At 49.2% G+C, this 20078-nt stretch overlaps 1 protein-coding gene across 5 annotated transcripts in view; it reads left to right on the top strand.

The window, feature by feature from the left end:
* The window catches only part of LOC119952328 (interleukin-13 receptor subunit alpha-2-like), a 55166-nt gene that overhangs the window by 608 nt on the left and 34480 nt on the right, over positions 1-20078 (top strand). For 2 of the 5 annotated variants that reach the window (XM_038775995.1, XM_038775994.1), the window contains exons 1-3: positions 6554-6750; positions 15619-15706; positions 18718-18899. In XM_038775995.1, coding sequence (XP_038631923.1) covers positions 6648-6750; positions 15619-15706; positions 18718-18899 — 373 coding nt within the window. In that variant the 5' untranslated portion in view covers positions 6554-6647. Of the gene's footprint in view, positions 1-6553; positions 6751-7263; positions 7298-15618; positions 15732-18717; positions 18900-20078 lie in introns of those variants that run through there. The other 3 variants (XM_038775997.1, XM_038775996.1, XM_038775998.1) reach the window with 3 other exon arrangements.

The raw sequence follows: 20078 nt of genomic DNA, 5'->3' as shown, positions 1-20078 counted from the left end.
TTTGTCAAATTCTTAACATCTGATTTCATATTCCAAGGCCAGAATCCCACACTAACCGACCAGCAGGTATTTAGGTGGGAGGGGGCACGTGAAATTAAGGAAAAGGTTTCCCTCCGGATTCCCACACACTCTGCAGTGATTTTACGCTGGGGTGGGTAAGGCCTTGGATTGGAATCCCACCTTTGCCTCAGTTGAGACCTTTCGATGGCCATTATTGGCCACTCAATGTCCGTTTTACACTTAGCCTCAGTTTTGAGGCAGGAGGACTTACCCGGCCTGGGGGAGGCTGGAAAAAGCATGGGCCTAGATCTCAGGCGGGTAGTGGGGTGGGGTGTGGGGGCACGTCCATCAGAAGCCCCATTCAGACGAGGAGCGCATTTCCTTAAGGTCCAGTGACCATTGGAGCTCCACATGCCTAGCCACCCCCACCCCGACCTCACCACAATACCCTGATCACCTCCTTTGCAGCCCCCTCCCCCCAGCCCCAGATATTCCCTACCCCCCAACCCTGGAAGCCCTCAAACTTACCTTGTCCTCCTGTCCCAGGACTTAGGCTCAAGCATGTTGTTGCATTTCCTCTTCAGTCCACTGCACATCATGTTGCAGCAGGGACAGGTGAGTTACCAGACAATACGATTGACCAGCAGCTCTCTAAAATGGGACTTCCACCCAAGCGAGGGGCGGAAGTGTCACCTGCAGCTACTTAACACTCATTCAAGGCTCTTGGAGGTGGCAGGGATATAGAACATAGAACATAGAACAGTACAGCACAGAACAGGCCCTTCGGCCCTCAATGTTGTGCTGAGCCACGATCACCCTACTCAAACCCACATATCCACCCTATACCCGTAACCCAACAACCCCCCCCTTAACCTTACTTTTATTAGGACACTACGGGCAATTTAGCATGGCCAATCCACCTAACCCACACATCTTTGGACTGTGGGAGGAAACCGGAGCACCCGGAGGAAACCCACGCACACAGGGGGAGGACGTGCAGACTCCACACAGACAGTGACCCAGCCGGGAATCGAACCTGGGACCCTGGAGCTGTGAAGCATTTATGCTAACCACCATGCTACCCTGCTGCCCTGCTGTTCCCCTCCGACTTTGGATGGCAGGAAAGGATCGGGGCCACGCTATCTGAAAACTTGAGGCCCACATATAAACTCCTTTTAACCATGTGTGACTATACTCGGAGTACAATTGTTGGTGGCAAATTTCAAAGAAGAACATTTTTACCAATTAATATCCTCTTGTCCATAGAATCCCTTGACCAATGGTCAGAGCTGATGCTGATGGGATGTGATTTACCATCGCTCCCACTTCCAAATGATAGTGTGGTTCATCATCTGTCTGTCTACTTCGTTCTGAAGGTCTCAACCTCAATTTAGTTGAGGCAGGCTGGCGGAATTCTCCCAAAAAGCATCGAAGGCCAGGATCCTCTGGGGCCGCCTGTACGCCGCAGGATTCGCAATGGCCCACTGAATCCTACGTCGGGCCAAAATTAGGATATGCGCCAGGTGTCAGATTTGTCGCAAGTCTCCCGGCCCACCCCTCCAGCCATAACAGATTTACCGTCCCGCAGCGGTGGGAACATACAAAGTGCTCATCAGCATTTGTTTGAATGCTATTGTTGGGTTGGAAGCCTAGCTCAAGTGCTGCCTGTGTTGCTCCTGCCCCACCCCCAGATGGGAGTTATGCAGGCATGATTTGGTGCAAGTATCCGAAGTTCCGGTACCAGCCTCCCCGGACAGGCGCCGGAATGTGGCGACTAGGGGCTTTTCACAGTATCATTGAATCCTACTCGTGACAATAAGCGATTTTCAAGTATTTTAAAAGGTGGCCTGCAGTCTGAGGGGTGGCAAGGTGGTGAGAACCCTCCCTACAGTTCTCTCCCAAGGTGCCGAGGGGGCCTCTCATGGGAGGTGGGGAATCGGGGGGCTTGAGCTGCCAGAAGGGCTCAGATCGGGGGTCTTTCCTGAGATGGGGCAATTTGGCTGCTCTTCCCATCTGCCGCCTTTAAACCCTTTAAACAGTCAGTCAGTATCTAGAAATTAATGTTCTCTCATACTAAAGTGAAAGTCTTCCCATCTGTAGCCCTAAATCCTTTAAACATTCAGTCGGTATGTAAAGTTCAAAGATCTGTGGGATGAAGGTGAAAGTGGCACAGTGGTTAGCACTGGTGCCTCACAGCGCCAGGGACCCAGGCTCGATTCCGACCTCAGGTGACTGTCTGTGTGGAGTTTGCACATTCTCTCCATGTCTGTGTGGGTTTCCTCCGGGTGCTCCAGTTTCCTCCCACATTCCAAAGATGTGCAGACTAGGTGGATTGGCCATGCTAAATTGACACTCCTTGTCTAAATGTTAGGTGGGGTTACGGTGGGTTTAGCAGGGTTTTGGGACTAGATTGGGCGCTCTTTCGGAGGGCGGTGTAGACTCGATAGACTGAATGGCCTTCTTCTGCACTGTAGGGATTTTACTCCATTAATGTTGTGTAAACATTTGAAGTGGTTTTCTCACAGTCGATTTCATTGCCCAGGTATTGATATCTGTTTTTATGTCTAGAAGACTAAAAGCTTTGAACTGCATTATTTACATTCAATATCACATACCATTGCCTCCCAAAAGCTTTTGATTGAGAGGTCAAGGCAGCTTCAAAGGGGGAATAAGACTGCTTATTTATATAGCTCTGCAGGGATCTATCAACTCAGGGGAGGAGATGGTTTTCTAACCAGTTTTTTAAATGAGGCTGCCTCTTTTAGTGCTTCCTAGAAAGAGCAGATGTTGAGGACAGCAAGCTGCCAGGTTGGCACTGCCAATGCATGGGACCTGAAGGGGGGGTTGAGGGGTGGGGGGAACTGGGGCTGAGGGCAGTGGGGGTAGGGGCTGAAGGGGGACCATGGGGGGTGAAGGGGGGTTACTGAGGGAGGGGTGTGCCTTTTTCAGAAATTGGGGGGGGTGGTCCTGCCAGTGATCCGGCGATGGGGGGAGCTGCAGCAGCATTTTGATATCAAGGCCCTGTCTCTGACGAGTGGGACCTGTCAGCAAGATCAGGTGTCACCCCTCTCGGATCCAGCGAGAACCACCTAGATGTGCCACTGAATGGCATTGGAAACCCAAATAAGGGAAAACTAAATTCTAAGTGCCATTGAATGGCACATCAGGATCATTCCCAGTGCCAGTGGGAATCACTCTTGTTTTCTTGCTGCCGAGTGCACTTAGTCGCCATTTGGAAACATTGCGTCTTAAGTGTACTTTCGGGCAGGAAAACTGACGTGAATCCTGCCGACTGTCCCCGCGCAATTCCCACTGCAATTCTCCTACACTTAGTCTCTTTTCTGGAGCTTGGGGAGATGCCCACTGGGAAATATATGTGCAGGGCCTAAAGATTACAGCCATGCCCCCCACCTTCGCTGGTACCGGCACCCTCTCCCTCCCACCACCCCCGCAAGTGATCGAGACCCCACTTTGGGTTTGTCAAAGGCCTTCCCACCCTTTAAGGCCTACCCTCTGAGGACCCTCTCCCACCCTTTCAGGCTCTCTCTCCTTTCACCCCAAGTCACCCTTCGGCCCCTCCCCTACATGCCCTTTCCAGTACTAGCCCTTCATGGCGATGCCCTTCTCAGGCCCTGCCCCTTGATATTGCCCCTTGGTTCACTGGAAATGTCCTTGGCACCCTGGCAATGCCAATCTACTGGTGACACTGCCAGGGAGCCTGGGTGCCAGGGCATTTCCCTGCCCTGACCTCCGAACTGCCCCATCCCTCCTACCGGGTGTGGTCATCATCCCTGGTCTCCGTTGACGGAAACCAGGAGTGATTCCCGCCAGCCTCACGCTGAGTCGGTGGGAACAGGGATTCGCGGGATCTGGGAGACTCCAGCTAAAACCCGGAAATGCATATTTAAGTGAGTTTAAATACTCAAATAAATCTGCAAACTTGGTTCACGCCCAGTGAGGGCATGTACCAGATTGCGTCGGGTGCTGCGGGTCGGGAACACCGCACCCCGTTTGGTACACGGCATGAACCCCATTTAGGTGCTCTTTCAATATTGTCCGGAAATAGTGTGTGGTTCACTGGGCGCAACACGTGGGTGGTGATGGGGGGTGCAGAATCGCCCCTTGGCACTCTGCCACAAATCTTGACACAAATACAAACAACATCATTGACTGTCATAGTTAGTGAGATTGATAATCTGCCATTGTAAATATTGAAGATCCTTTAAAAACACAACAATTTAAAAAAATTATTTTATCAAGTAAAAAATATTTACAGGTCTATGGTGAAAAAAGAGGCGTTTGTGACCACCTGGATATCTCCAAGACAAAAATCTTGCACAGGCATGATGGGTGAAATGACCTCCTTTGCTTTGATTTGGTTCTTCCATAGTGATAAGTGATAGGTCACATTGATGAGTCACAGAAGGTTGGTTTACAAGTGCAACAGGTGATTAAGGCGGCAAATGGAATTTTGTCCTTCATTGCTAGAGGGATGGAGTTTAAGACTAGGGAGGTTATGCTGCAATTGTATAAGGTGTTAGTGAGGCCACTCCTGGAGTATTGTGTTCAGTTTTGGTCTCCTTACTTGAGAAAGGACGTACTGGCACTGGAGAGTGTGCAGAGGAGATTCACGAGGTTAATCCCAGAGCTGAAGGGGTTGGATTACGAGGAGAGGTTGAGTAGACTGGGACTGTAGTCGTTGGAATTTAGAAGAATGAGGGGGGATCTTATAGAAACATTTAAAATTATGAAGGGAATAGATAGGATAGATGCGGGCAGGTTGTTTCCACTGGCGGGTGAAAGCAGAACTCGGGGACATAGCCTCAAAATAAGGGGAAGTAGATTTAGGACTGAGTTTAGGAGGAACTTCTTCACCCAAAGGGTTGTGAATCTATGGAATTCCTTTCCAGTGAAGTAAATGGTTTTAAGGTAAAAATAGATAGTTTTTTGAAGAATAAAGGGATTAAGGGTTTTGGTGTTCGGGCCGGAAAGTGGAGCTGAGTCCACAAAAGATCAGCTATTATCTCATTGAATGGCGGAGCAGGCTTGAGGGGCCAGATGGCCTACTCCTGTTCCTAGTTCTTATGTTCTTATGATAAGATTTCTTTATATGTTTACTGTAGCAGCAAAATTATAAAAAAGGTTTTAAAGAATGGGCCCACAATTTCACTACAAAGAGCCTGGAAAGGAACGTTCCCCAGACTGAAAAAGGTTTGTTGAATGCTTTTTCATTAAAAGGTTGCCTTTACACTCCAGCAGTGACACCAGTTTCAAAATACTCTCTTTAAAACACATTAAAATGCCCTGAGGTTGTAAAAGGCGCTATATAAATGCAAGTCTTTCTTTTTTAATAGCTTTACATTACTTATTGCCTTTCCAAAAGTAATGAATATGTTTAAAAGTAGGCAGCTAAATTTGACGTCTCCGAATTCTAATCAAAATATATTTATAGGCAAAAGGTAGGATTGTGGTGGAACATTCTCCACTTGCTTGGTTGAGTGTAGTTCCAAAAACAATTAAGAAGCTCAATACCATCCTGAACAATGCATTTCACTTTATTGGCACCAGTCCACCATCTTCAACATTCACTCCCTCCACCACTGATGCACAGTGGCCGCAATTTACAAGATTCGCAGCAGGAATTAACCAATGCTCCTTTAGAACATAGAACATAAAACAGTACAGCACAGAACAGGCCCTTCGGCCCTCGATGTTGTGCCGAGCCATGATCACCCTACTCAAACCCACGTAACCACCCTATACCCGTAACCCAATAACCCCCCCTTAACCTTACTTTATTAGGACACTACGGGCAATTTAGCATGGCCAATCCGCCTAACCCGCACATCTTTGGACTGTGGGAGGAAACCGGAGCACCCGGAGGAAACCCACGCACACACGGGGAGGACGTGCAGACTCCGCACAGACAGTGACCCAGCCGGGAATCGAACCTGGGACCCTGGAGCTGTGAAGCATTTATGCTAACCACATGCTACCGTGCTGCCTTTGCCCTTGCCCTTTGACAGCATCTTTCAAAGCTGTGGCCTGTAACAGCTAGAAGGACAAGGACAGCAGTTGCGAGGAAACACCACCACCTGCAAGATCCCTTCCTTCACCGTCGTAGGGTCAGCTTCCTGGAATTCCCACCGACAGCCCAATGGGTGTACCTGTGGCACACGGGGCAGGAATTCCTGGCTCTTCCTGCTGGCAGGATCTTCTGGTCCGCTGAAGGTGACCGCCCGCCCGCTGGGAGTTCCTGTGCGACAGGATGGAACGGCCATGTAAAATGCCAGAGACATCGGCGGGGCTGGAAGATCTTGCCAACGGCGAGGTGCCTCCTCCGCCGAGAATCACACCACGGGCGGGGACGGAAAGTCCAGCTGAACTGCAGTAGCCCAAGAAGGCGGGTCACCACGGCCTTCTCAAGGGGAATTTGGAGTGGGCAATAAATGCTGGCTGAGCCAGCGGCACTCATATCCGACGGAGATACGAGAGAAAAAGAAATTCCAACTCACACATGACAACAGAGAGAGAAATTAGCGGAACTAGGGGCCAGCCTTGCTGTAACAGCAAAATTATGTGTGACATATAATGAAAGAGGAAGGTGACTGTATATAAAGATTGCATTTAGAAATGCGTGTGTGAAAATGGCTTGGAAATGCATCCTGAGAACACCAACACTCCTGAAGCAGATTAATCTCTTATGGTTAATTGTATTCAACAGTGGGGAAGCACATACACAATCAAATGGTAAGCAATTTGAAATGTTCCTTTTGCTATTTTATTTTTTTAATCTCCAATTCCCCCCCCACCCCCCGCCCCCTCAACAGCACCATTGGCTGATGACAAAAATGTAATTTGGCTTGAGCAACACACACTCACAGATACACACTCCGGCTATTTGATAACTGACCCGACTGGCAAAGTTTCGATGAAGGATCGTGAATCCCAGAAATATTAACATATCTCTATCTTTTGGTTAGTAACCAAATTACACCCTTCCAGCATATTCTTTCTTCGGTTCTGATTTTCATCATTTACAGTTCCGCTTGTCACCTGAAAAGTTAAGCAATGAATTTGTAGCAATCAATATTTTTAAATAAAGCTACAGCTCAGAAATGACTGCTGCCAATGATGCTTGACGTGTATAGAGAGAGGCTTTTCTCTTCTATTTTAGGCGATGCTGAAAATGAAATGGCCGCTTTAAAATAATGAGCTTAAGAATGCCATAAAAGAAAAAGGTTGGGCAAAATCACAGGCGGTAACTTTCAGGTTCTCATGGCCAAGAAATCTCAAGGTATTGTTTAATTTTCATTGCTGATTAACTATTGTGATCATTGGTTCCATTTTATCACTGCATGATCTCATTGTCTTAAGTAATGAAAACATTTGAGGGCTTTGAAAAAAAAAATAACAGCACCTCAACGTCATTGATTCAGTATTAATTAAACTTTTTACAAGATATCAGATTGAGTATTGTGGATCTGGAGTTATAGGTTATCCAATTGCAGGGTCCAGAAGGTTGATGACTAAGATAATAGGAACACGAGAGTGAATTGGAGACTTGATTCGGATGGCGTCTGTCTCAAATATTGGGTGAATGGAAGTAAGCTGCAGGTTGGAATCTAACTGAAGAACTTAGATGATTTATGCATATAATGTTGGGTATCTGGGAGTGAGTATTAGGTTGATGGCGGGGTTTCAACTGCCTCCCTTGACACAGTGGAGTCATTATTATATATATTGTCTTCCTGTGTTCTATCATTCTCTTTGTTAACTATGGACTCATATTATTGCTGGGTAATGGCTGTCATGTAAGGTTGTCAATGATGCTGACGTTATTCTTTGTATCTAAATCAGCCAAACATGGCATTATTTCATAGCATCAAATTAAAATATTAGTCACAAATTAACTGCATAACTCCTATTTGCATCATGTATTATAATGCTTTAAATACCAATGTCTATCCCAGACAAATTGAGCATTGTAATATTTTTTAGTGGCAGCGCAGAGGCAGTGGGAAAAGGGTGACGGGAGACAGAAATTGCAGGAGTCCTCCACGTATTAGATCAAGTTTATTTTGGTGGCTCCAAATTTCCATAAAACTCAGTTTCCTGCAACCCTTCGGTTCATTTCAGCTGGTCTCCAAAGGACTCACCATCACGGAATGTGAAAGGACAAAGATACTGTGGTTTAAACAGAAGTGGCACAAAGTCAGATTATTACCTTCTGCAATTGTAATGAATTTACCCGCAATAGTTTTGCTGAATTGCAGAGCACAGAAAAAGTCAGTTCTGCTCACCGTGACTGCATTGGCACTTTTTAGATCTGGAGCGAAATTCTGGTGCAACGGAGAATCAGATAATGGGTAAAAAGAGGGCGCCGATCCATTTGCGATATTCTGGCCCATCCCCACGCACAGCGGAATTGGGGTTCTCACTTGCTCACCAGCAGAGGTACGCAAGTGGATGCAAACGGGTCTTAATGACCCATTTACATCCACTTAGTGGGCCCGGCATCATATTCTCCGGGCCCTTGTGATTCACCGGTCCTCTGGGTCAGGAATCACGCGGCCGTGGAATATTACTGATATTACCTGACGTGATGGAACTCATGGTGGGCCAAGGAGGTAATCCCGTATGGGAGTTTCCCCCAAAGTCCATCAGAGGGCCACCCTCACCTCCCCCCCCCCTCAATACCAGACCTACCCAAACCACCCCCACCAGACCACCCCTACATCCTCCTTAAGACCCCCTAAATAAGGAGACCCCAGAGACCCCTAAATAAAGATACCCCCCCCCAGAGACACCCTAGATAAGAATACCCCAGACCCCACAGAAAAGAAACCCCTATCAGGAAGTCTCCCAGAAAAGAGAAACCTGCAGGATGCCCCCCAGTAAAGAGAGGTGCATGCAGGAGTACGGGAGATATGAAGCGGCATGGATAAGGCATGGGGGCAATGTGTGGTGAGGGCTGAGGTCTTAATAGCCATGACTACAACTGGGCTAATGCCCCAGTAAATGGAGGCAGGCCTTCATCCTGCCAACCTTGCCATCCACTCACATACATTGCCATCTCAGGCCTGCCTATAAGGGTACCAGGACCAACTCCATCCTGCCCCCGTCTCTCCAGAATGAAAATTTGGTGGGCTGGGGCCTCCTAACAGTGATGGGTTTGTGGAGTTTGTATCTGTCTCCTTGATGAATATCTGTTAAGATCCCTGACCACACCCCAACAGTTCTTAGGATACGTGACAAGAAACCCAAGAACTTAAAAAAAAAATTGAACTGTGAGGAAAGGATACTCTGCTCCAGCAGTGATTCCACTGATCAATATATTAAAACAAACTCTATTCTTAACACAGGATTAAACACGTTAACATCACAGAAAATATCTTTTAATTAACAGTTAATCAATTCTTAACAATAAAAAGAGACGCATTAACTTCCCGCTGATACTCTCTCTATTTCTAATCAAGCAAAACCCATCACAAGTCAAAAGCCACTTATAAATAAAGTGAACAAACACAGGGCCTTCCCCCCCACTCTGGATAGAGATTTCTTGAAAGACTCTTTGAAGAGAGAGAGAGATTCTGTCAGGAAACAGAATGAAGATTTGTGTCTGTATCAGACTACTGCTAAACCTGACAGCCTTTGCAAAAGCTATTCCTCAGCTCAAAGTTCCCAGCAAAACTAAAAGTAAAAACTGTGATGTACGATCAATTGCCCAAAAGACTCAGATTGGTACAACTGTGGCTTTATTACAGTCAGATGCGTGGCCTCCTACTGCAGCTGGCGAAATGGCTGATCAAGAGGGGGGACACGCATATTTATATGGCTCCTTGTGGGCGGAGCTAGCCGGCAAGGGCTACCGGCGAACCTGTAGTGCAGGTCCTACCGTACATCCCCTAATACAGGTGTAACAGTGGATCACCACATTCAGCCCCTGTTAAAAATGAGTCCGGCGGGGGTGGCATGGAACTATATACAGTTTTGCAAATAATGTACAGTGGGGAGGGGAAAAAAATGTCCATTTTGATAGTCCGGTGCCCGTCAGAGGTTAAGTCGATCCGGTGCTTTGAGGGTTCGCTGGGAGCGACCTAACGGTGGCGGCGATGTCGGTGCTGGTGGTGCTGGTGTCGCCGACGTCAGTACTGGCGGTGTTGGTGCTTCCAGTAGTTGGATGACTCCGGGAGCGTGCCGAAATCTTCCTCGTCCTCTAGCGTGGGCAGGGGAAGGAGGGATGGACCTGGTGGGGCTAATGTTGAGAGCGCCGGGGGAGGGGAGGGTGGCGCGTGGGTGGGGGAGTGTGTTGGAATGGAACCTGATGGTGCCAGGTCCACGAGGGAGACAATATCTTGGCGGTCGTTGGGGAACTCCACGTAGGCATACTGAGGGTTGGCGTGGAGCAAGTGTACCCTGTCCACCAAGGGGTCCGCCTTGTGGAGTCGGATGTGCCTACATAGAAGGACCGGTCCTGGAGCTGCGAGCCACGTCGGGAGCGACACCCCGGATGTGGACTTCCTGGGGAAGGTAAAAACACGTTCATGGGGTGTGTTATTTGTAGCGGTGCACAGTAGTGACCGTATGGAGTGTAGTGCATCAGGGAGGACCTCCTGCCAGTGAGCGGCTGGGAGGTTTCTGGACCGTAGGCCAGCTGGACGGCCCTCCAAACCGTCCCATTCTCCCTCTCTACCTGCCCGTTTCCCCGGGGATTATAGCTGGTCGTCCTGCTGGAGGCGATACCCCTGCTGAGCGGGAACTGATGCAGCTCATCACTCATGAATGAGGATCCCCTGTCACTGTGGATGTAGGCGGGGAATCCGAACAGAGCGAAGATTGTGTTGAGGGCCTTGCTGACGGTGGCAGACGTCATATCGGGGCATGGGATGGCGATGGGGAACCTGGAGTATTCATTGACCACACTGTGGATATATGTGTTGCGGTCGGTGAAGGGGAGGGGCCCTTTGAAATCCACGCTGAGGCGTTCAAAGGGGCGGGACGCTTTCAATAGGCGCGCGTGGTCTGGCCGGTAGAAGTGCGGCTTGCACTCCGCACAGACCAGGCAGTCTCTGGTGACTGCCCGTACGTCCTCGACGGAGTAGGGCAGATTGCGAGCTTTGACGGGGTGGTACAGTCATGTGACCCCCGGGTGACAAAGGCTGTCATGTAGGGCCTGGAGTCGGTCTACTTGTGCGCTGGCACATGTACCTCGGGATAGGGCGTCTGGGGGTTCGTTGAGCTTGCCGGGGCGATACAAAATCTCGTAATTATAGGTGGAGAGCTCGATTCTCCACCGCAAGATTTTATCATTTTTGATCTTGCCCCGCTGCGTGTTGTTAAACATGAAAGCTACCGACCGTTCGTCCGTGAGGAGAGTGAATCTCCTGCCAGCCAGGTAATGCCACCAATGCCGCACAGCTTCAACGATAGCCTGGGCCTCTTTTTCAACAGATGATTGCCGAATTTCAGAGGCATGAAGGGTGCGGGAAAAGAATGTCACGGGTCTGCCTGCCTGGTTTAGAGTGGCGGCGAGGGCGACGTCTGAAGCATGGCTTTCAACATGAAAGGGGAGTGCCTCGTCCACTGTATGCATTCCGGCCTTGGCTATATCGGCTCTGATCTGGGCGAAGGCGTGTTGTGCCTCGGCCGCAAGGAGGAAATGAGTGAACTGTATGAGTGGGCGCTGTACCGTCTGCTCCTGGCGGCGACGGGCTTGCAACCTGCAGTCAGATTGGCAAAGAGGGAGGGGGGGGGGGGGGTCGACCTTGAGGGTCGCGAGGCCACAAACGGTGAGTGGAGGTAGGGGCCCGCCAAATTTGAGGGTGAGTCTCTGGAGTTGCACTGAAAATCCAGGCCCAGCAATAGTGCAGCACAGAGGTTGGGGAGGACTTAGAGGCGGAGACTGCTGAATTCTATACCCTGGAGATAGAATTGAAATTAATCAATTCTATGAGATTGACCACGCACAACCCTCGGATCAGGACAGAGTGGGATCCGGAGGCCAGGGAGATCCGTTGGTTGGCGGGGTGGACCGTGAGGGAGCAGCGCCTTACCATGTCTGGGTGTATGAAGCTTTCGGTGCTCCCGGTGTCCAGCAGGCAAGAGGTCACGTGGCCGTTGATTTTCACCGTCGTTGAAGTGGTGGCCAGGTTGTGAGGATAAGACTGGTCCAGTGTCATCGAGGCGAGCTGCGGGTGGTCGCCCGAGGTTTCAGATGTAGAGCGTCGGCGACCGAGATCTGGCGTTCGAGCCCCGTGGGGGAGACAAAAATGGCGGCGTCCGGGGGTCCTGTAGGGAACAAAATGGCGGCGCCCATGGAGCGCATGTTGTGGGGGCGGGGAAAGATGGCAGCGTCCATGGGCTGCACGTGGAGTGAGGGGGGATGGCGGCGCCCAGTGGGCGCACCTGGCCCTGGGGGGAGAAGATGGCGGCGCCCATTGTGCGTTCGGCATGGGGAGGGGGCGATTGCGGGCACGATAGTGGCGACTGCGCGGGCCTGGCACACAGCTGCAAAGTGGCCCTTTTTACTGCAGGACTTGCAAGTGGCGGCGCGGGCTGGGCAGCGTTGGCGGGGGTGCTTCTGCTGACCGCAGAAGTAGCAGCGGGAACCCCCAGGGTGCGTGGATTGGCGAGCGGCGCAGGCATATTGACTAGGCAGGGCCCCAGACGGGGGGGGGGGGTCGTTTGCGAGGTCCAGGAAGGGTAGGACGGTGGGCCGCACGGAGAGCGAGGTAGGCCTGGACGTTTCGAGATGCGACTGTCATGGAGAGCGCTAAGGCTTTCGTCTCCGTTAGGTCGAGTGTGGCCCCTTCGAGCAGTCGTTGTCGGATGGGGTCCGACGTAATCCCCGTTACTAATGCATCGCGCATGAGGAGATTGGAATGTTCTGTGGCCGTGAAAGCCTGATAGTCACAGTCCCGTACGAGTGGGATTAGAGCCCGCCAGACGTCTTATATAGACTCACCAGGGAGTTGAGTGCGAGTGGCGAGTACGTGCCTGGCAAAGAGCGGGTTTGCTTTCTGTGCGTAGTTCTCTTTTAGGAATGCCATCGCTTCCGCGTAACTCGGGGTGTCTTGGATCAACGGGAACACGCTGGAGCTCAACCTGGAGTATAGAACCTGAATCCTCTGAGCTTCCGTCAGCGTGGGGTTTGCAGCGTTGATGTAGGCCTCAAAACAAGCTAGCCAGTGATTAAAGTCCTTTCTGGCGTCAGGCGAGTGCGGATCCAGCTGCAGGCAATCTGGTTTGATTCTAATATCCATCTCTTAGTAAATCTGACTGTAATAAATTGATGCACGATCAATTGCACGAAAAACTCAGATTGGTACAACTGTGGCTTTATTACAGTCAGATGCGAGGCCTCCTACTGCAGCTTGCGAAATGGCTGATCTGGAGGAGGACACGCATACTTTTACGGCTCCTTGTGGGCGGAGCTAGTCGGCAGGGGCTACCAGCGAACCTGTAGTGTAGGTCCTACCGTACATCCCCTAATACAGGTGCAAAGTGGTTCACCACAAACTGCTCGCTGCAGACCTGGCTCCTCCCATTAATCATAACATATGTATCCCACTAACGGGGTTATGGCCATCATACTAAGGCTAACCATAACCCCTTAATTATCTAAACCCCTGGGAACATTATTTCTATTATTAAAATTCCGTTTGCCCTATACAGGTAAACAATATACATAGTTGCAATGAATGATGATCTCACTTTTATGACATCACAATTGCACAGTGACCAATAGCCGGGATAGAACCTGGGACCTCGGCGCAGTGAGGCAGCAGGGCTAATCCACTGCGCCACCGTGCTGCCTTAACAGCTTTAAATAGTTGCTGTTCCAAGCACTGACCATGACATTTCTAGCTGGAGGCTGTCGACATTCATTAGTTGGAAGACCCAGACTAGAAAATAAAAGTGTTAATGTGACCGTGGCTGTGCCTTGGCATCTAGCGTGCTGCAGGATTCATGGCAAAATGCTAATATGATTCCACAGACCCAGAGGCCCTTTGCACAGTGTTGAGTTGCTTCAACCAATTACTGTAATTGAATGGTGAACAGGGGGGGACTGTATATGTGTGTTTGTGTGTTGTGTGTGTTGTGTGTGTGGTCAACATACGTGAGCTTGGGTGTTACCTCATAGAATTATACAGCACAGAAGTTCATTCAGCCAATCAGCCTGGCTCTTTGACAGGGCTGCCTTATTAATCTCACTCTCCTGCTCTTTCCCTATTATTGTTGGATTTTACTTTTCAAATATATATATATATATAGATCCCCTTTTTAAAGTTATTTTTGAATCTGTTTCATTTTAGTCTGTACTTTTCCAAACGAGATTCACTGACAATGTAATCAGCACTCCATATTTAATGAAAAAAACTGAGTGGGAGATCAGGGCAAAAATGCTTTGATTTTAACATTTAAACATGAAAAGATATTATGGCGGGGGGGGGGGGGTTGAACTACTTTTGGCCCCAGGCACTGAATCACATTGGCCCATTGATGTTGGTGTGAGAGCAAACACAGGGTTGGCACCCTATGAGAGCCTCCCGGCCCGGCCCGACCCACCGGCTCTGATGAGGTTCTCGCCCAGATCGGGCGGCACCATGTAAACGCCCATTAACTTTCATATGGATGTAATTAGCGGGCAGGAAGCCTGATTTACCTGCCTCCTGGGATGCTCCAGCAGCCCCCCCCCCCCCCCCCCCCCCCACCCCGCAGCTGGGCATCCCGCTAGCACGAATTGTGCAAATCCTGACAAGCGGGGATCTGGCGCCTTGCAATCCGAGGAGGGGCAAGGAGTGAGTTCCCTCCCTACACTGGAGGGACTCAGGTCAGCATTGGCGTTGGGGGGGGGGGGGTGGAATGGAGGGGTTCTTTCCAGGGATGGGGGTCATTTCACAGGTCTTCCCAAATGTAGCCTTGAAAATCATGAAACCATCTCCTAGCATGTCAAGGTCCAAGATCTGTGAGAAGAAAGTGAAAGTGTTATTTCTGTAGCCTTAAAACCTTTAAATTCTATCCCAGCACATCAAGGTCAAAGATCTGTGACATAAAGGTAACGTGGTGGAAATCTTTGAAGTGCTTTTTTCATAGTCATTTTCATTGCCCTTTAACTTTTTAAAGCCTCTGTGCATGCTTAGAAACTTAAATATTTGAAATGCATTGTTTGCCTCTTGATTGACAGGTCCAGGCAATTTCAAAGGAAGGTTTACAGTTGTTCATTTATATTGCTCTACAGGGGTCCATTAACTCTGAAGTACTTCCTCTTCTGAGCAGCTGTTCTTTCTAACCCAAGTTTTTTTAAAAAAAAGAGTCTTGGTTCTAATGAGCTTCCTAGAAAGACCAGGCGCGGGGCAGCACTCAGAGAGAGTCCTTTAAAAATGGCACCCCGATCTCGGAGGAGCTGGACCTGCAGCAGGAACTGCTCTGCATTTCCCGCCAGGTTCTACACTTAGATATTTTTTGGGGAGAATTGCGCCCATTGACGCTATTCCTGTCTCCACAGATGCTGCCAGACCTGCTGAGTAATTCCAGCACTTTCTGTTTTTGGTTCAAGTTTCCAACACCCCCAGCATTTTACTTTTGTAACGGTGTGATTTGCTTTACCTCTAGATGTAGATTGCATTGTCTACAATGAGGAATTTATGGAGTGTACATGGATTCACAGTGAAGGGAAACCAAACTACACATTGTATCACTGGTGAGTCTGCTGATCAGGTGGAGTGGTGAGTTTCTTGAATTTGTTCTGAAAGAACTTGATTCAACATAGCAGTAACTCTCATGAGTATCAGATCACTTTGCAGATCAGCTAATTAAGAACGTTTTTCGAAATGCTTGACTGGTAAGTACTGGTATCCTGAGCTGTGCGGAGAGCAAAGGTCTCACTCAGTCTACCATCCCTGCTTAGTGTTCAGTGAACCGATCTCGACAGAAGAGAAATAGGATGGGGTGTGCAGATGGGAGGGGTTAATTCCTGGTAATTACTTATCAAGTTCAAACAAGGTGGTGTCACTGCCCCCACATTCTTCTCCATTTTCCTCGTTGCAATGTTATACTTTTCCTCTGACAAATGACCCACAGGGGTGGAGATAATCCAGAGAACAAGATGGGAAACTGTTCAACGTGGACTGCTTTCAATCCAAAATCAAAACCACTCCAACCTCAGTCATTGAACTTCAGGGTATAGATGACCCTTGGTTTGCGTTCACTTGGAAACTGGGGCGGAATTCTCCGACCCCCGCAGGGTCGGGGCATCGTTTGGGGCCGGCGTAATTCCCGCCCCCGCTGTGGCCGGAATTCTCCACCACCCGGGAATCGGCGGGAGCGGGAATCACACCGCCGCCGATCGGCGTGCCCCTAGTGCTGATCGGCGCGCCCCTCGCGGCGATTCTCCGGCCCGCAATGGACCAAAGTCCCGCCGCTGACAGGCCTCTCCCGCCGGCGGGAATTGGAGCACCTCTGGTGCTGGCGGGCTTGGAGGCATGCGCGGACCGGCGAAGACCTTTTGGCCAGCCCCGACGCCGGGCGCCAAAGGCCGTTGGCGCCGGTTTTGGCGCTTGCCGGCGGAGCGGAAACCACTCCGGCGCAGGCCTAGCCCCTAAAGGTGCCGAGACCCCTCGCCCCGCCAGGTAAGGGAGAATCCCGGCCCAGGTCTTAAAACACTCAGAAAACTAAGGTCCTCTTCCAACCAGCTCGCATAGAAAAAGACACCCTCCCCCCACCCCTCATCAATTAGATTCTTTGTATCTTGGGAGCCTCCTCTCAATGGAGGCAAACATAGATGAGGAAATTCATTATTGCCTCCAGTGTACCAGTTCGGCCTTCAGGTGAACTGAGGAAAGGAATATTTGAGAACCAGGATCTTAAATCCAAGATTAAGAACATGGTTACATGCAGCAAATCCTGCACTCTGATAACCTTCCATGCAGGCACCTCAAAACACTGCAGAAGTACCACCAACACCATCTTTGTAAGGTCCTCCAGATCTAGTGGCAAGAAATAGGGTCAAACAGCAGCATCTTCTCCTTGGCCAACTTGCCCAGCATCAAGGCACCAATCACTCAAAACTAGCTCTACTCGGTGGGGCATGTAGTTTGTATGACTGACACCGGACACTCAAAGCAATTTCTACTCTACTCAGAGCTCGATCACAGCAGAAGTGCTTTCGGAATGTCCTCAAAGCATCTCTGAAGAGATCAAACATGCCCGCCATCTCAAGGAGACCCTAACTTGTGACCAACTAAAATGGAGAAGACACCCATTAGAGATGGCACCTGGCACATTGAGATAGCTCATCGGGAACATGCAGAGGGGAAGTTGAAACATTGAAAGAAGAGCATAAATCTCTAGACACCCATCTACCCAACCCTCCAAGCACCACATAGTATGCCGATCAAAGGTTGGTCTTAGCAGCCATTTTGGAGCTCATCAAAGCAGAGTGGAAGCAAGTTATGTTGATCCAGAGGGCCTGCCTAGGAAGGGGCACTTATCAAGTTATCATTTCTTTTAATAAATAAAGATAAGAACCAGCCTATGATCATAATAGTAATCACAGGAAACAGGAACAGGAGTAGGCCGTAGGCTCCCCAGGAAACAGGAACAGGAGTAGACTGTAGGTTCCCCAGGAAACAGGAACAGGAGTAGGCCATAGGTTCCCCAGGAAACAGGAACAGGAGTAGGCCGTAGGTTCCCCAGGCAACAGGAACAGGAGTTGACTGTAGGTTCCGCAGGAAACAGGAACAGGAGCAGGAGTAGGCTGTCGGTTCCCAGAGGACATGTAATTCACACATGTAAACACTGTGATCACGGACAAGAATAAATTACAAAAATTCTGTCCATGATAGAAGAATATAACACAAAATTGTCGAGGATTCCTCTGTCAATAACTTAGTTTGTATTTTGATGACATTGCAATTTTAATACTGACCTATTTCCAATTGGATAGTGAGAGATGAACTGATAATGACCTTAAAGTGCAGGTTTTGATAGAATAGATGTAGAAAAGATTCTTCCATTCATCGGACATGCAAATCATTAATATGAGATAGTTACTGATAAATACAACAGCAAATTCAAGAGAAATGTATTACCCAGAGAATGACCAGACTATAGAAGTTGCTACTTCCTGGAGTAGTTGAGGTAGGTAACATGGGGGTCACCATGAACCTCTCAGCCAAAAAAACTGATAGAAGGTGGAAAGATCGAAGTAGTGTCATTAAGATTAAAAAAGACAAAATATGAATTCCTGATAGTCATTTCAAACATCTAATTTGCAAATTGACGTTGCCTCATGTGACACTCCATGTGCAAAGGTTCCACTGCTTGGAATCTTAATGTAAGGCAAAGAATCGCAAAGGACCCATTTTTGGATGTAATGTCTGCTCTCTCAGTTGGGCATATAGGATTCCATACTATATTGAAGAGGTCGCAGGTTACTTTTCCCTGGTGACCTGGCCAATAATTATCCCTCAATCCAAATCTCTAGAGAGTTTGCTGTGTGATTATTGGTTGTTGTATTTCCAATATTACAACAGTGACTGCACTTCAAAAGGTACCTAATTGGCCCCGAGACCATGAAAGGCACCAGCTAAATCCAAGTCTGTTTTTCTTTAAATTATTTTCAAAAATATTCAGCTTTCCAATTGATATTGAACTTCAGCTGATAAAACAGGTACTATAAATGAAATAACAATTATTTCTCAATCCTTACAGGTATTCCTCACAGCCAGCAAAGGAATGTGGAAATTACATCCAGCAGAACGGTTATAACGTTGGCTGCAATTTCTCAAAAAGTGAGATTATCCAGTTTCGAGAATTTTCTGTTTACAGAAATGGGTCCAGTGACTCAGGAAATGAGTTACCACTGACTCGAAATTTTCAGCTGCAGGACCAAGGTAATAAAAATGAGTAAACCATTCACTGGATTCAACCAGCGATGCCAGTATGCACTGACCCTTGAAATAATATTCTCACAGTGGGAAGGATGGGGGAGGAAGCAGGGTCATGGCTTTTTGGTGAGTGTATTACTTGATTGGGAGTTAGGACAGCAAAGGAGGCAACATGGACCTTGTTATACCAGGTCTCCACCTTGGTCTCCAGCCTCCACACTGGCGTCATCAGCCAGGATCTCAGCAGGTACACCTTATCCCCTAAGAGCCACCCCGGCATCCTGGGGTGGTCCTCGAAGATGCCGGGAATTTCCGGGTGTCCCAGGATGCAGCTGTCCTGCACTCTCCCTGGGAAGCATGCGCACACATGTATGATCCTGAGGTGGTGATCGCACATGAGTTGAACATTTAGGGAGTGGAACCCCTTCCTGTTAATGAAGGGCACTCCCTGACATCTCGGTGCGTGCACGGCGACATGCGTGTGATCAACTACTCCCTAGACTTGTGACATCCCAGTGATGGCAAATCCTGAAGTCCGGGTGTCTTGGTGGGCTTGGTCCAACTCAAAGTTGATAGTCAGCTGCCCAGGCATACAGGGCATCCGTGACCTCATGGATGCAATTGCGGGCTGCAAAACTCTCCGCTAGAGCCCTGGAATGAACCAATGACATAAAGATTCAGGGCTGCAATGACCTTCCCAGCATTGGGAGGGTGTGTCCTCCTCCACGGGGTGCTAAATCTGTGAGGACACCGTATTGTCTCTTTGTTGAGACAGAGTCTCCTGCAGCACATGCTGTCTGTCAGACCCTTGAAAGACCTCTGCGTCTGTACACCTTGGGCTGTCGCCGCCGTCCCCCTCTGGGTTCCTCCCCGGCCTGATGGGCAGCCGAATATTCAGGGAGTGCAGCGATCTCCTGCACATGGAGTCAAAGCTGCTGCGTTCCCCGGTGTCTTCCTGCCTGGACTGCCATCAGCACCGCAAGGGCATCCTCTGCAGGATCGACACCACCATCCATTTTGGTATCTGTAAGGAACTGGAGAATGATGGAGACCAACAATCAGTTAGGACAAGATTGAATGGCGGAGCAGACTCGATGGGCTGAATGGCCTAAACCTGCTCCTATGTTTTATGGTCTTCTGTTCTTCCACTCTGGGACCCTCAATTCCCCCAAGCTTCCTCTGCCC

The sequence above is a fragment of the Scyliorhinus canicula genome, chromosome 17, assembly GCF_902713615.1.
Source record: "Scyliorhinus canicula chromosome 17, sScyCan1.1, whole genome shotgun sequence".
NCBI lineage: Eukaryota > Metazoa > Chordata > Chondrichthyes > Carcharhiniformes > Scyliorhinidae > Scyliorhinus > Scyliorhinus canicula.
This window is presented reverse-complemented; position numbering and strand designations above follow the sequence as displayed.